Consider the following 13,867-nt stretch of genomic DNA (forward strand, 5'->3'; position numbering starts at 1 on the left):
CATTGCTTTTCAAGTTGCTCACACCTCGACCTAGTTTAATGTAGTCTTCACAGGCAAAATACAAATCTGGAACTGAGATTCCATGACTTGAACAGAACCTGCTGAGTCAAATCCCTCCATTTCCTTGTGGTACATTTGTAGTCTATTAGCAGACATTTTGAACAGCAATGCTTGAAATTGCATTATGTTCCACTTTGGGCCCAGTCAAACGCCACGGCACAGAGAAGCAGAGCTGGTGCAACGAAAATGACACAAATCTGAAAGACAAGACCAACTCACGATTGGCACCTTTGTGTCAGCCTAAACTGAGTATGAACGTTTCTAAAGTGGAAATTACGTAAGAAAAAAATGAGAGGCTAAAATGTAATCATTTGAGATGCTTTTTTTTTTTTGATGAGGACGAGATGATGAAAGAGCAGCCAGTGGAGACGTAAAGTGAAGCTTTGAAAAATTGCAGTGTGGACAACACGGAGCCTTCTGCCCAGTGTGTGTCTGATGATATGGGGGATGTCTATCTTCGCTTTCTAGACTTCAACAATGAAAAAAACGGAACATTTGTACCGAATGTCACTTGATTTAAAAAAAAAAAAAAAAAAACTCTACACCCCTGCTGCCAATGTGCATGTGATTGTCAAACAAACTACGAAACAAACTATGGTTGTTTGTCTCTGTGTGCCCTGTAATTGGCTGGCAACCAATTCAGGGTGTACCCTGCCTACTGCCCAAAGACAACTGGAATAGGCTGCAGCATGCCCGCAGATAAGCAGATTCGAAATTGGATGGATGGCTAAATGAATACTTTTCTGACAATGTCAATCCGAATTGAATGTTCTTTGACATGGAAAAAAAATCTTCATTTTTACACACACAATGGCTGAATTGTAGATTTATCTGTGCGACTCGAAAGAGTTAAAATCAAATCCAGATTTTTTATCTCACACAATAAATACTCGTAAACTGGGGGGAAAAAATGACTAACTCCAAAGTAAACTGGGAAAAAAAGTCGACTAATAACAACGTGCCGACCACAAAAATCGGTCGACCAAAAAAAAAAAAAAATGAAGCCACAAAACTATCAATTAATTATCCATCCATACACACATAATCTGATCCGCTTTTCTGCATGAGCGTCGCGGGCGTGCTGGAGCATATTCGATCCTACAACAAGAATTTCATTAGATTGTGCTATGTTGTTGCCGGTGAAGAAAAAAAAAATCTGATTAAGGCACAGAAAATGATGAATGCTTTTGGGGTATGCGAAAACAAGTTGGGGAAGAGAGAGGGCCTCAAGCAAGCCACCCAAAAAGGGGGTGGCTTGCTTGAGAGACAGAGAGACAGGCTGAGGGAGAAATCACAGAGATTAAAAGTAAACTCCTGTTGCTGCTGCTGGGCTCAGGAGATGCAAGTAAACAGCTGTCTAATCCTTCTCCTTCAATTGCCCTCTTTCTACCTAGTTCTGTTTTATGCTCTTCCCTCCATCCACCCACAATTTCCGCTGCGCCCGCCTCTCCCTGTCTGCTCATGTGCTGGGGTTGCGGGGGGTCGGGGGGGTGGGGGGGGAGGCTGACAGGGCTTTGTTGTGGTCCACACCTTGGCTCAGACACTGAGGCATTCAAGTGTGCACACACTCAGTCCCAATTGGAGTGTGCTTGCAAGAACCTCACTGCGAGAGAACAACCAGGTCACCATTTCCATTGTGTGTGTGTGTGTGTGTGACAGGAGTCCTCCATGCTCAAAGAGGCGAGCACCTGGCACACCCAGACCTGTTTGTTCCTTTTTGTTTCCTCCCCGAGCCCATTCCGCGGAGCCTCTCCTGTTCTCATCAAACATTAGTGCAGCAGCAGCCTACCTTAGAGCTTTGGTAAAACTAAGCTGTCTCATTACTGTAAGGGAACACCTCCAAGTAGCACTGTAATTTCTTAGCCTTGTAACAGCTATGATTAGTCAATTACCGGTATTCATTCTGCTTCCTTTTTTCTTTTCTTTTTTCTTTTTTAATTCCATTTAATGACGAAATGAAATGGTAATGGAGAACAGTTGGAGGACTGTTTACGCGAACACAGTTGTGGATGATAGAGGCTAGAATGATTAATTGATAAGTCATTTGGAAGGCATTCTATATTTTCAAGGGTAGTGAATTAGGAATGTTAATAGGGGATTAAACAGAAAAAAAAGCTTGCTGCATGCGAGATACGATGGGAGCATTCTGGGCTCAAACTGCCAATAAACGTTGTGTTGTAATAATGCCGTCACTCTCAAGTGGCACCGTGGGGTCACTACAAAGGAGCTGTGACTGTACCAAAGGGGATGACCCATTATCACCGACATGTACACTATGTTGCTTGATCCTTTCAATCTCACTGAATACTGCAAAAGCCATGGCACGTATATAATTATGCAAACCAGGGGGAGCCTGTGATAAATCTGTGATTTCTATTTTTCATACCAAGGAGTTTCCTCCTATGTACAATATCCAGGGAAATATCAACTGTTCTGCTGCAAATGAAAATCAATTTTCTTATTTTTCGTCATTTAATCTCTCAAGATTGAATGCCTTTGTATCCTTGAGACTTGAATTTTAAAAGCATGGGGGCCTACTTGCCCCCATGCTTTTAAAATTCTTTTTTTAGAATTCATTCATTCACGGGGCCTACCGTGGCATTATGGCAAAACGTGTTTGTGAGTACATTTGAACGTATTTGCCGGTCCAAATCATTTTTTACTCCGCATTGGCAGCCCCGCGCTTCCGTAGTCCAGCACACGTACTGCATGCTAAGAGGGTGTCACAAGCCTTTCTTGCACGAGGTGTGTCAGAAAGGTTCCATGACTGGTGTCAACAAAAGATCCATTTTCAAACCCAATACGAATAACCAATTTTCACTTCAGTGTGGGCCAGACATTTTTCTTCATTTAGGAGGCGAGAAAAGGCAAGAATTGCGGCAGGACAACTTGTGGCTGCTTTACCATGATGACAGTCCGCCTGCTCACAGTGCCTGAGCATCGGACAGTTCCTCAAAGAGACAGACATCGCCATGCTGGACCGACCTCTCAACCTACCTGACTTGGCTTCATGTGTTTCGTTTTCTATCCCAGCTTGAAGGAACTCATCGAGGGGACCCATTTTAAGGATAAAGACACCAAGATAGCCCTTATGACGGAGCTACGGAAGATTCCAGAAAGCTAAATCCTTCCAGGAGTGCATGAAGGCATGTCAGAAAAGGCTGGGAAAATATGTTGCCCTTCAGGGGAATATACTTTGAAGGGAGAGTAAATGGAGGATTAATTGGTTATTGGTGACTGTCGTTTGCGTTTGGATTTTGTGACGCCGGCCCTTGAACATTTCAGATGTGTGTGCTGGGTGTTTGCTTTCAGCTGCAGCAAGAAAAGAAATAGCAATTTCTCGGACCAGCCGCCTCCATCAGATATGGTAATAAGTGGTGACTAATAACTTTCGGAAGTGTACAGAAATAAGACACATTACAAATAGATTAGGAAGTACAGAGTCTTAAATGAGAATGAAACAGTATCTAATCATAGTATGACTTGAAGGCAATTTTGTTCCTCTGCTACGGTTCGAAAACCCATCAGGATCTGAAATGGCGCGGCATGGTGGTTTGTGCAACGGCACGCTTTTTGTGCTTAATGAAGTGAAGTTGCAGTTAATGAAGTTTTTCCCTCTTTTTGTTTCTCTGAGGAATGTCAGATTGTTTTATAACTGTAAGCTGTTGTAGCAGAGAAATGCTTGGAGACGGTGAAATAAGAAGTGCGTCATGGACAATAGTAAGAGAGTAGGGTATTTTACGTGGCTATTCGCATCTTTGGGATTATAACAATATCCCAACTAAAGCAGAGCTTTTATCTTGAAGACCTCACTAATCTGCAAACTTGAGCTGATAAGAGAAAAAAAAAAGATTTCATCAACATCCCTTCCTCCTACCATCTAAAGGTCAATATTTGCATGCTACTGCATGACACACAGTATAAAAATATTGCTGCAAGCGTGCCGCAGCTGCAGCGAGCGACGGTAACTGCAATTTTTCTCTTCACTTGTGTGAATAAATCATGACAGAGATGCGCTGTGGCTTTGTGCTGTTCAACTTTTCTGATCATTTGGCTCATGCACATACTTTCCGTGCTGACAAGCAGTGAGAGTGGCAAAACTCGTGATGAAAAACATCACGGAAAAGAAAAAGAATACGATGGAGCAGTTCACTCATGATATCAAACAACGACAAAATGTTGCTGGACCATTGCAATTTCATACGTGGTGAGAAAAGCTCGCAGCGCTCTTCGAAGAACATCTCCTTACCGTTGCCATGGTAGCACGCTCTGCACTCCAAACAGTACCGCTGAGCCGAGAGAGTCTTTAGTGATCTAATTTTTCTGCCTCGCTCTCTGCAAGTCCAATAAGAGCAACCGTCCCCATGTGCGACGGAATTGCCACTACGGTGGAAAAGTCTCATTAGGTCTCCTCTTAAATCAGTGGCTAACAGACGCGCGATTGACTGATAAGCCATTAACATGCCATCACACTTGATTGGGGCAAACCCCACTGCTGCCTTAAACAAGAGTGCGACTGTGTTTTAAATGCAGATGAGACATCGTATCCGTCTTTTTGCCCATGTACAAAGTGTGAAAACCGCACTGAGATCCCGTTGGAGTTTGTGCATCTCCTTTGTGTGCCGCGCTGGTTTCTGGTTGGCATGTGAGCGTGCATTTGTGATCATAAGTTGCCAGCGTGAGTTATTTTTTCCAGATAAATAAAACACAAGTGGTGCTGCGAACCAAAATGAACTCTCTGTATGAATAAATCATTGCTCCCCAATCGCTGTGACAGCAGCTCACGAATGCCATAATTGTGCCACTCAGTGAAATGTAACTCGATTCAAGATGTTGTTGCTAATTATAATGATACTTAAAAACAATAAGATTTGTGCATAATGAGATGAGCAATTCTCTTGATTGAAAATACAATTTGTGCTTCTCCATTTACTGCCAGGCAGTAAGCATAACTCATACTGTTTTCTCATGCAACTCCAATTTGGGTGTGGTAGTATCGTGAAATAAATCAGAACAAAAAATCAATACTTCACGCTTCAGAATATGCATGAGTACATGCAGCTTAATAAGATAAAAGTGTATTGTAATAAATTCTAAATAAATTGTGATTCAAATGTTTATTATCAGTGATTGAAAGCCGTCTCAAAGGCAACAAACAAAGCATGCATCAAACAGAAAATCTGCTCATAAGTCCACAATTCTGCACACATTGCACCCATTTAAAATGGGCCAAATCTTCTCACCACTTCTTCAACTGTGAAACCCTCTTCTGTTATTGACTCTTGTTTTGAGCTGTGCCGTACTACCACAGGTTTTGACAATTGTTTGCAGTGCGACGGTGTGCAGCGGCATCTCCATCACTGGCAAAACAAGGATTGTCAGCATTCAAGGCGATCTCAATGCAGAGTGATAGCAAAGTGACATTCTGCAAAGAGTGGCAATTCCACAAGTCAGGACTCTGACTAAAACGGTACCCGTCTAAAACCAGGTCCACACATGCCTGTAATGGAGCCGATTTTCAGCTCGATTTCCCCCCTTCCGAATAAAGTAATTCAAAGGCCTTTGAATTACCTATTTGACGTCTCAAAAACAAGGATGCAGATCGATTATCTCAATCATAGAGATAAATAAATAATAGACGGAGTCTTGGCCATCTCTTCCATTCGTTTATATTGAGGTCACAATGTGCGGCTCCAATCATGGACCAATGCAGTTATAATATAAGGCACGTGGACAATTTTATAATACGGTATTTCATGACATTATACCACCGGTAGAATGTTTGCCGTCAGGCACCTCCGAGGTCCAAAATTTGGACTTGATTGGCTTATTAATTCAGCTGAGCTGATCCAAGTGCATCCTTGAAGGCAAATTATTGCTCATTATTTGAAAAAAACAACAACCCCCCCCCAAAAAAAAACCCCCAGCTCAAGTTCAACATGCTGGGTTCAAATTACAGTTTAACACAAGACTATCAATATAGACGCTGTGGGTAGTAAGTGTCACCACCCGCTTCTTCCGGTGGTCAGTTGGTTCATAGAGGATACATCAAAATAAATCACAGATAACATACACCATCCTCACAGGTGACGTGATATATCCTTTACCACCAGGCAAGAGTGTGAGTGACAGAGCTAATTAGTTTCAGTCTCGAGTCATAAAAGTGGAGCAAGGCAGACAATGTAAGAGGGGAAAGCTTAATGGGTTGGCAGGGAGGTGGTGTGCAGGCCGCACGCACATGCTCCCACACGCCAACATGCACACGGTTGAACTGGGCTCTGCGCTGAGACGTCATTGTCTTCTGGGAGAATCCGGGAAACGTCATTGAGAACAGTTGGAAGGTGTTAGAATTAATCCACAACTGATTATCCAATGAATCTATGACAGTTTTAACGATCGAGCAATAGTTGGTAACTGAAAATTGTCCAAGCTCCCTGATTTCAGCCACTCGACCGCAATTATTCTTTGACTTCTGTACTTCTTCAGCAAAGCGTACTGAGTACCGTATCTTTTGTGTTTAATCGAAATGAGACCTTGGCAAACATCTGGTTTTCCTTTAGTAAACAGTGATGGAACATCAAGTTGGACATCAATGCCTCATAAGATCAAAATCAATTCTAACATATACCTGACAACTCATTATGAGAGTTCTGTTAAAATAACTCTGAATTAGACCGCTAAATCACTTGGCCAAAAATGCCCCAAAACCTCACATAAAACTCAACGTGTCCTCTGCAGCAGCAAACATAAAACTGTTGCGTGTCCACCGGAAGCGCAGGTGAAACACACACACGCTTCTTCCACTCACAATTCTCAAAGCAACCACCTACATTTCTGATTAAAATGGCACAAATGTTTGACTGAATGCATGATACACACATTATTTATTGTATTGAAGCGTCTCAATTTAAAAAAAAAAAAGAAAAAGGAACAAGCTGTGTGCAGCTGGAATTTCCCCCCACAAACACACTTCTTCCAGTCTAATTCTCACAGTGGCCATCTAAATTTCAGCTTGATGAGTGAAAACGTTTGAGTTTATGTATTGCATTTGTTGTATTGGAGCGTCTCTTAAATTGAAAAAAGCAAACAAACAAACAAACAAACAAACCCCAAAACACACAAAACTTGACGTATTCTCCCTGTGGGAGCAAGTGGTGTGTGCAGCCAGAGGTTCCACTGAAAAAACACGCTTCTCCCAATCATAATTGTAACAACAGTTTCCTGTCATTATGTCGCAAAAAAAGTCAAGTTTCCCTGGATTGTTGTTTTATGTCAACAACAAACAAACAAAAAACAATTTGAAAATAGACAATACAGAAAATCATCTGAACACGGGTATGAAGCTAATATGAAAGGAGACTCTTTTTCAATAGAAGAGCTGTTGTCCTGTTATATTTTATTTATTGAGAGAGACAGAGACAGAGAGACAGACAAACACACACACACACACACACACACACACACACACACATATTCATGCGCTCTACGACAACTGACATGGACTGTATATTTCAACGTCATCTTTAACGGGCTCATGGTCATGTAAACACACAGGCCAAAAGGGGCACAGTGGGTAATCGTCTGTGCGGAGGTTGGCTTTTCGACTCAGCTGAACCTCACTTTGTTGACAAAAGAAAAATACATATGCCATCATGAAAATAACAGAGTGATTTTCCTGGCACACAGAGGTGAGCAGGTTCAACAAGAAAGTGATTCAGCCATGCGGGGCAGATGGAAAGCCAACTTGATAAATTTTGAAAAAGAAGCACAGCTGAGGGAAGTGACAGAGAAACTGATTGTTGGAGAAACAGACAGAAAAATCCAGATGGATGGATGGATGGATAGTGGGCATTTCGCCATCTGCAGAGATAAATAGGAGGACCCACCAGTCTGGACTGCGGCTTATGGGAGGCCTGACTGACAGTGCTGACATTTAGAAAGAGCACAGTAGACTAAGAATAAATAGCAGTAGCAATGAAGTGAGCAACAAACAAACATGCACACACACTTTACATATTCATGCCGCACCTTAGCGTATGACTTGAAAACACAGAATGCCTACACGCATGTGAAAACACACTCATCATACAGTATAGCATCACACACACGCACGAGTAAAGTTAGTGCTCTCTGTGTAATCGAAAACAGAGACGCCCAAGGCTGATTATTGCCATTTGTCTCTCAGTACATGTAACAGTGATAGGCTTAAGCTCAGTGCACCCCAGCACGTTCTGTCTAATACAGGGGTGTCCAAAATCGGTCCTCAAGAGCGGCTGTCCTGCCTGTTTCCGTGCTCACGCTGACACCTAGGGACAATTTAGAGTGTTCAATCAGCCTGCCATGCATGTTTTTGGAATGTGGGAGGAAACAGGAGTACCTGGAGAGAACCCACGCAGGGCCGGGGAGAACATGCAAACTCCACATAGGAAGGCCGGAGCTGGGATCAAACCTACAACCTCTGCACTGTGAGGTCGACGCGCCCCTATGTGTGTGTGTGTGTGTGTGTGTGTGTATATATATACATATATATATATATATATATATATATATATACACACAGTAAATATTCTCTAGTGCGGACTCATGTTTGCGCTGTCCAATTTGTCCTGATAACAGAAATTCCTCATTTGGGAAATGAGCATGGTACATGTCCTTTATGAACCTGCAAGTATGTTGACAAAATGCACGTGTAACAACACAATCAATAAAATACAAAAATATACTGTCCAAAAACTGTTTATATAACAAAAACTGCAATACAGGTGTATCCAAAAAAAAAAACCATCAACAGTAAAATACGTACAGTATTTTAATGTTTATTTTTTTTCTGTCTTGGGAAAAAAATATGTATTTTGGATTGTTTTGTTGGATGCATTCTTTGGTTTATGACAATGTTTGCCTGCGTGTCATACAGTTTTCTTGCTAGTTGCAAGTAACTGTCCCGTTGATCACCGATGTCTGGTAATTCTTGTGCATACTGAAGGATTTTTGTTGCCATTTGCATTGCTTCCTTGCTGGATGGTGGCTTGTCATCAGGAGTTGAATCGATGCCTTGTTGTTTAAAGTTTCGTAGATTTGCGTCTTTCCGACTCCAAGTGTCTGCTGGATCTTTTTAACCTCGCTCAAACGGATGCATTTCACTCGCTCCGCTCCAGTTGTTACAGTTCTACGTTTCGATGCGATGATCTACACGACGTAAGTGAATAAAGTTAAAATCTTTCGCAATTACAGTAAAACGCACGCCAATAAAAAGTTGCTTACACGTCTTCGTTTCGAATCTGATGAATGAAAACGGCGAAGCGAACACGTTTCTTCGGTCGTGTCGAGTGGGTGCTGCTTTTAAGCTAGTGCCGCGTTCTACAGGACGTAAGTGAATAAAGTTAAAATCATTCACAATTACAGTAAAACGCACGGCAATAAAAACTCACTTGCACGTCGTCGTTTAGAATATGATGATCGAAAAACGCGAAGTGAAAACTTGTTTCAGCGTTGTCTTTTCCGTCGCATCGGGTGGGCGTTGCGTGTATTTAAGCTCCCGCGGCATTACACCTCCATCCGGGTTACGGGTAGTGGAATTTCCGCTTACGCAACTTCCGGTAACATGTAATATCGTAGTCAAAATGTTAATGCATAGGTTTTTATTCCGGGTCAAGGATATTCCTTTCCATAGAATTCCGGGGATGGGAATATTTACTGTATATATATTTTTGAGAGAGAGAGAGAGAGAGAGAGAGAGAGAGAGAGTGTGTTGCTGTGAAAAAAAAAAACAATTGAACTTCCCTATGCACCTGTGGGCTGTGTTACAGAAAAGCTTTGAAAAATGATGTGAGTTTGTATAAATGCAGGGACAAAACCAAACCAATAACATTTTAAATCATCCACAAGGGCTCATAATACTTTTGGGGCTCCATCGACACTCACCTCTGTGTGTGAATAACAGCCGCGCTAACTAAAGTAACTAGGTCACCCAAATGTTTAAGTGGAGGGTGATTCCCTCAGTGCAATACTGTGCGAGGTGAAACATTCACTGAGTTGATATTCCAGCACACACAACAGTGGCCACTGGATGCCCTGTTATATTGGACAGTAATGTCCAATCCCAGCGTGTTTTAATGGATGTCAGACTTGTTGCTAAACAGTGCTAGAGCAAAGACACACTCACGCTTTCCAAAAGGAGACCTACCCAGTGTGTGGTCGGAAAAAGACAGAAACATGTTGGTGCGCATGTTAACCAGAAACGACTGGGACTCAGAGAGGATGTTGAAACTGTCCCTGCAAGACACTTGGCAGAGAAATCTGATGTATTCGCTGGCAGCCCTCTGACAATAGAATACATCGAGCATGAAGAACAGCCAACGGAGAGGTATACGGATTCCTTACCTCACCCTCCCAAGATAATTTGTGTACAGAGGATGCTAAGTGAAACAAACACATGATAACTCCAGTTATCGCATTTATTTCTGTTTTATTCCAGAAACAACTTTCAAAGGAAATTCTATATATAGCTTGACGGTTTTAGATGAAAAGCACCCAGCTTGTACACTCACTACTTCCAGCTCAGCTGAGATGCTTCTTGGTGTCCGACTTTTTCTAAGATGTCATTTAAGGTATGCACCCACGATTTGCTTTTTGTTAGCAGCAGGCCGCCCTATAAATTGGGCATGTGTGTGTGTGCGTGTGCGCGCGCGTGCGTGTGTGTGTGTGTGTGTGTGTGTGTGTGTGTGTGTGTGTGTGTGTGTGTACATATCTGTGTTAATGTTTCAAGAGAGAAGAAGCGGCTGACCTATCCTGTATCTGCTAGGTCAGACTCACACGAACAGTGACAGATACTAACATAATCCTTTCATTTTCTCCTGCGGGTCTCTCCGGAAAACTCACAAAGTCGACCTAAGTGTCTTTAATTTCAGACACTTAATGAGATTTTTAATTGGTGACCTTTGGAGAATGGTTTCTTGCCACTACATCTGAGAGCACTAATGGGAGCCGATAGAACATTCAATACTCCCACCAGGATCTTTCGTGATTGCTTTTCAAAGCGTTACAGTAAATCAAAAGCTCAACTGACCGCTTGCTCGATATGAGTGAAAGACAGAAATGGGCCAAGCTGACACACACGGGGTGATCTAAATGAGAACTCTTACCGTGGTGAGATATCACAGCCTTGCTGCATGAAAGCCCCCAGGGAGAACCAAAGGGAGTTGAAGATGCCAAACTCATTTGTTTGCTCCAGACTTTGCTGGTTGGTGTTCGGTTGGGCCGTTGTTTGGCTCTGCTGCAATCCGTTGGAGGCCGCCGCTTGAGTCGGGCTCTGTGGCTCTCCTCCTTCCTCGTAGTCGTCTCCGTGCCACTCGTATGGGCTGAAGCGACTGACAAGAAACAGCACCACGCTGACGCCGATGTAGGCAAACACGATGCACATCCAGATCTCGTAAGCCAAAGGGTCGAGGAAGGAGAACACTCCAGGTTTGGATTTGGTGGGTTTCTTGATCATGATCGAGATACCCAGTGACATGAAGGGCTTGGAGAAGTCGATGACTTCCTCTCGGACGAGGGTAATGGTCAAGGGAGCCACGGCCACGTCTGCTTTCTGAGGAAAGAGGAAATGAAATGACGAGAAGATTCACAAGTGACAGCGGAATTTTCAAAGCACACCGCGAGTCGGCTTTTCATGCATGATTCTGGGTGAGATGATTCTGATTGAAAATCTCTTATCAACTGTTTATAACAGCTTGTACAGGTCAGTTTCATTTCCATAAAATAATTCTGTTGGGTCACAACCCCAAAACAAGGAAGAATTTTCATCAGCTTTTTTTCCATTTCGAAATGGTTATAATTTTTGTCAGTTTCAAGTTATACAGTATCAATAACCATAATGGGATTTTGTTTATTTAAGAGGAGGATATCCACAGTTTTGATGGTGATTATTACGTTTAATTTCGACACGAGACACTAGCAACTCTTACCCTTTCTACCGCCTTTATTACCGATTTGTCTTACTGTTTATTGTGCATGTTAAATTGCTCCATGTACAGCACTTTGTATGCAGCGATGGCTGTTTGAAAGTGCTCTATAAATACTGTTGACTTGACTTGACTTGACTACTGTCACTAGGAACAGATAAAATCCCATGCGAAGCCGTATACTCACCCCATACACAAGTTCTCCAACCATGCCATTCCACATTTTGGTTTCAGGATCTCTGGCTCCGTACTTGCCATCCGAAACAACCTTCAGTTTGTACTGGTAGCCGACATGTTTGGCTATCTCTGCAGCCAATTCAACGATGTAGCCCTCGTACTTATCATTCCCAACAAGCTGCTCATGTTTCTTCTTAAGCATCACGTACGGTGATTCCTGATAAATATAGAGCATAAAAAGCAATGAAATGATGGAATGACTGAAATGTGTATTTTTTTAAAAAAAACCTTCCCATCGAAAAAGTCTCTGCATACTGTACATGGCTATTGTTGGTGTAGTTTAGCTCTGTGTAGCAAGACAGTTAATTTAAGTGGAGACATGATTATGCTTCATATTAAAACATGAATTGACGAATGGATCATGAATTAATATGATTAAGTGATATACAAAGGAGTTTTGTTTGTAATTTCCTGTTTACAGTACACTGTCTTTGTTATGGTATAACTGACTTTTACTCCGTTTCAGTACTTTGTATGCAGTGGTGGTTGTTTAAAGGTTTTATACAAATAAAGCTGAGTTCATTTGAAGCACAATAATACATCTGAGCTCTTGCCGTATGGAAAGGCATATTTAATGAGATGAAAGTGCATTAGTCGCCCTGCACGAATTGGAAGCGACGTTGATTAAATGAGATTACATCATGTTAATTGGGCTGCATCCTTGAAAGGTAAGGTGTGTAATTCAGATGCAAACATTTATGAGCGCAATGACGCATGGACAAGACGTGCGGTCGGTGAGGAAGCCGAGGAAGACAATATAGATGATCAGACTTGTACTGAAGAAACGGATGAGAGTGTGCGCAAGTGTGTGCGTGTGCATCTGTGTTGCCCGGCTGACCTCTGTTCCAACATCTGTCTGTAACAGTAATTACTGTATGTCACAACCACACTTGTGCACCTTGCACTGATTGGCTGCCGTGAGATATTGTTCCTGCTTACACCTGAGGCCTCACTTTGCCTTTCCACAAAAATGTATTTCACATCGATTTCCAGGTATGAGGAGGATTGTCCATTATGGCTGGAATGTCCATAAGTTATTTTCTTTTTTGTGTGTTGTCAAATTTTGCATAAAGAATAAAGGCAATATTTCTTTGTCGCTGTTCTCCTATTTACGGCGAAGGTGATCATTGTTAGCCTGCTGGTAATATATCAGAACCCAAGGAGGGTAATAATAGAGCAGGGCACAGTGCAGTCTACTTGAAAGGATGGGCACGGCACTCTTGAGATTCCATCCATACAAACACATACAGTCAGTGTTGGCAACTTAGCCACTACATTTAGCGAATTTTGCAAACCCTCGAGTGGCTATTTTTTGCAATATATGTACTGTAGGTCCCTAATCAACTAGCCAGTGTATGTGTGCATGCTGCTATTTATTATGTTAGATCGGCTCTTGAACAAAATAAATTGGTGCAATAAATGGTGCAATTTCTGGGTGGAAGCGAACTCATAAATACGCCAGTCTGTGTCCCTCCTCCAAATCTCCTGCTCACAGCCTGTTTGCAATGGTCGCATCCGGCCGCATTGTAGCCAGGCACAAAGTTGCACCTGCATGGTGGTGGAACAGCATGCTGCCTCAAGCAACAGCTCAGCCAATAAAAAAAGTTAAA

The 13,867-nt window shown here is 42.3% G+C and overlaps 1 protein-coding gene across 4 annotated transcripts in view; it reads right to left on the reverse strand.

Moving 5' to 3' along the window:
- Window positions 1–13,867, reverse strand: part of gria1a (glutamate receptor, ionotropic, AMPA 1a) — a 73,741-nt gene that overhangs the window by 22,166 nt on the left and 37,708 nt on the right. For all 4 annotated transcript variants that reach the window (XM_086099817.1, XM_086099808.1, XM_086099837.1 and 1 more), the window contains exons 10-11: window positions 12,208–12,414; window positions 11,202–11,647 (exon numbers count right to left, since the gene is read on the reverse strand). In XM_086099817.1, the coding sequence (XP_085955943.1) occupies window positions 11,202–11,647; window positions 12,208–12,414 (653 nt within the window). The remainder of the gene's footprint in view (window positions 1–11,201; window positions 11,648–12,207; window positions 12,415–13,867) is intronic.

The sequence above is a fragment of the Hippocampus guttulatus genome, chromosome 2 (genome assembly GCF_054856545.1).
Source record: "Hippocampus guttulatus isolate MCC_2025c chromosome 2, RoL_Hgut_1.0, whole genome shotgun sequence".
Classification (NCBI taxonomy): Eukaryota; Metazoa; Chordata; class Actinopteri; order Syngnathiformes; family Syngnathidae; genus Hippocampus; species Hippocampus guttulatus.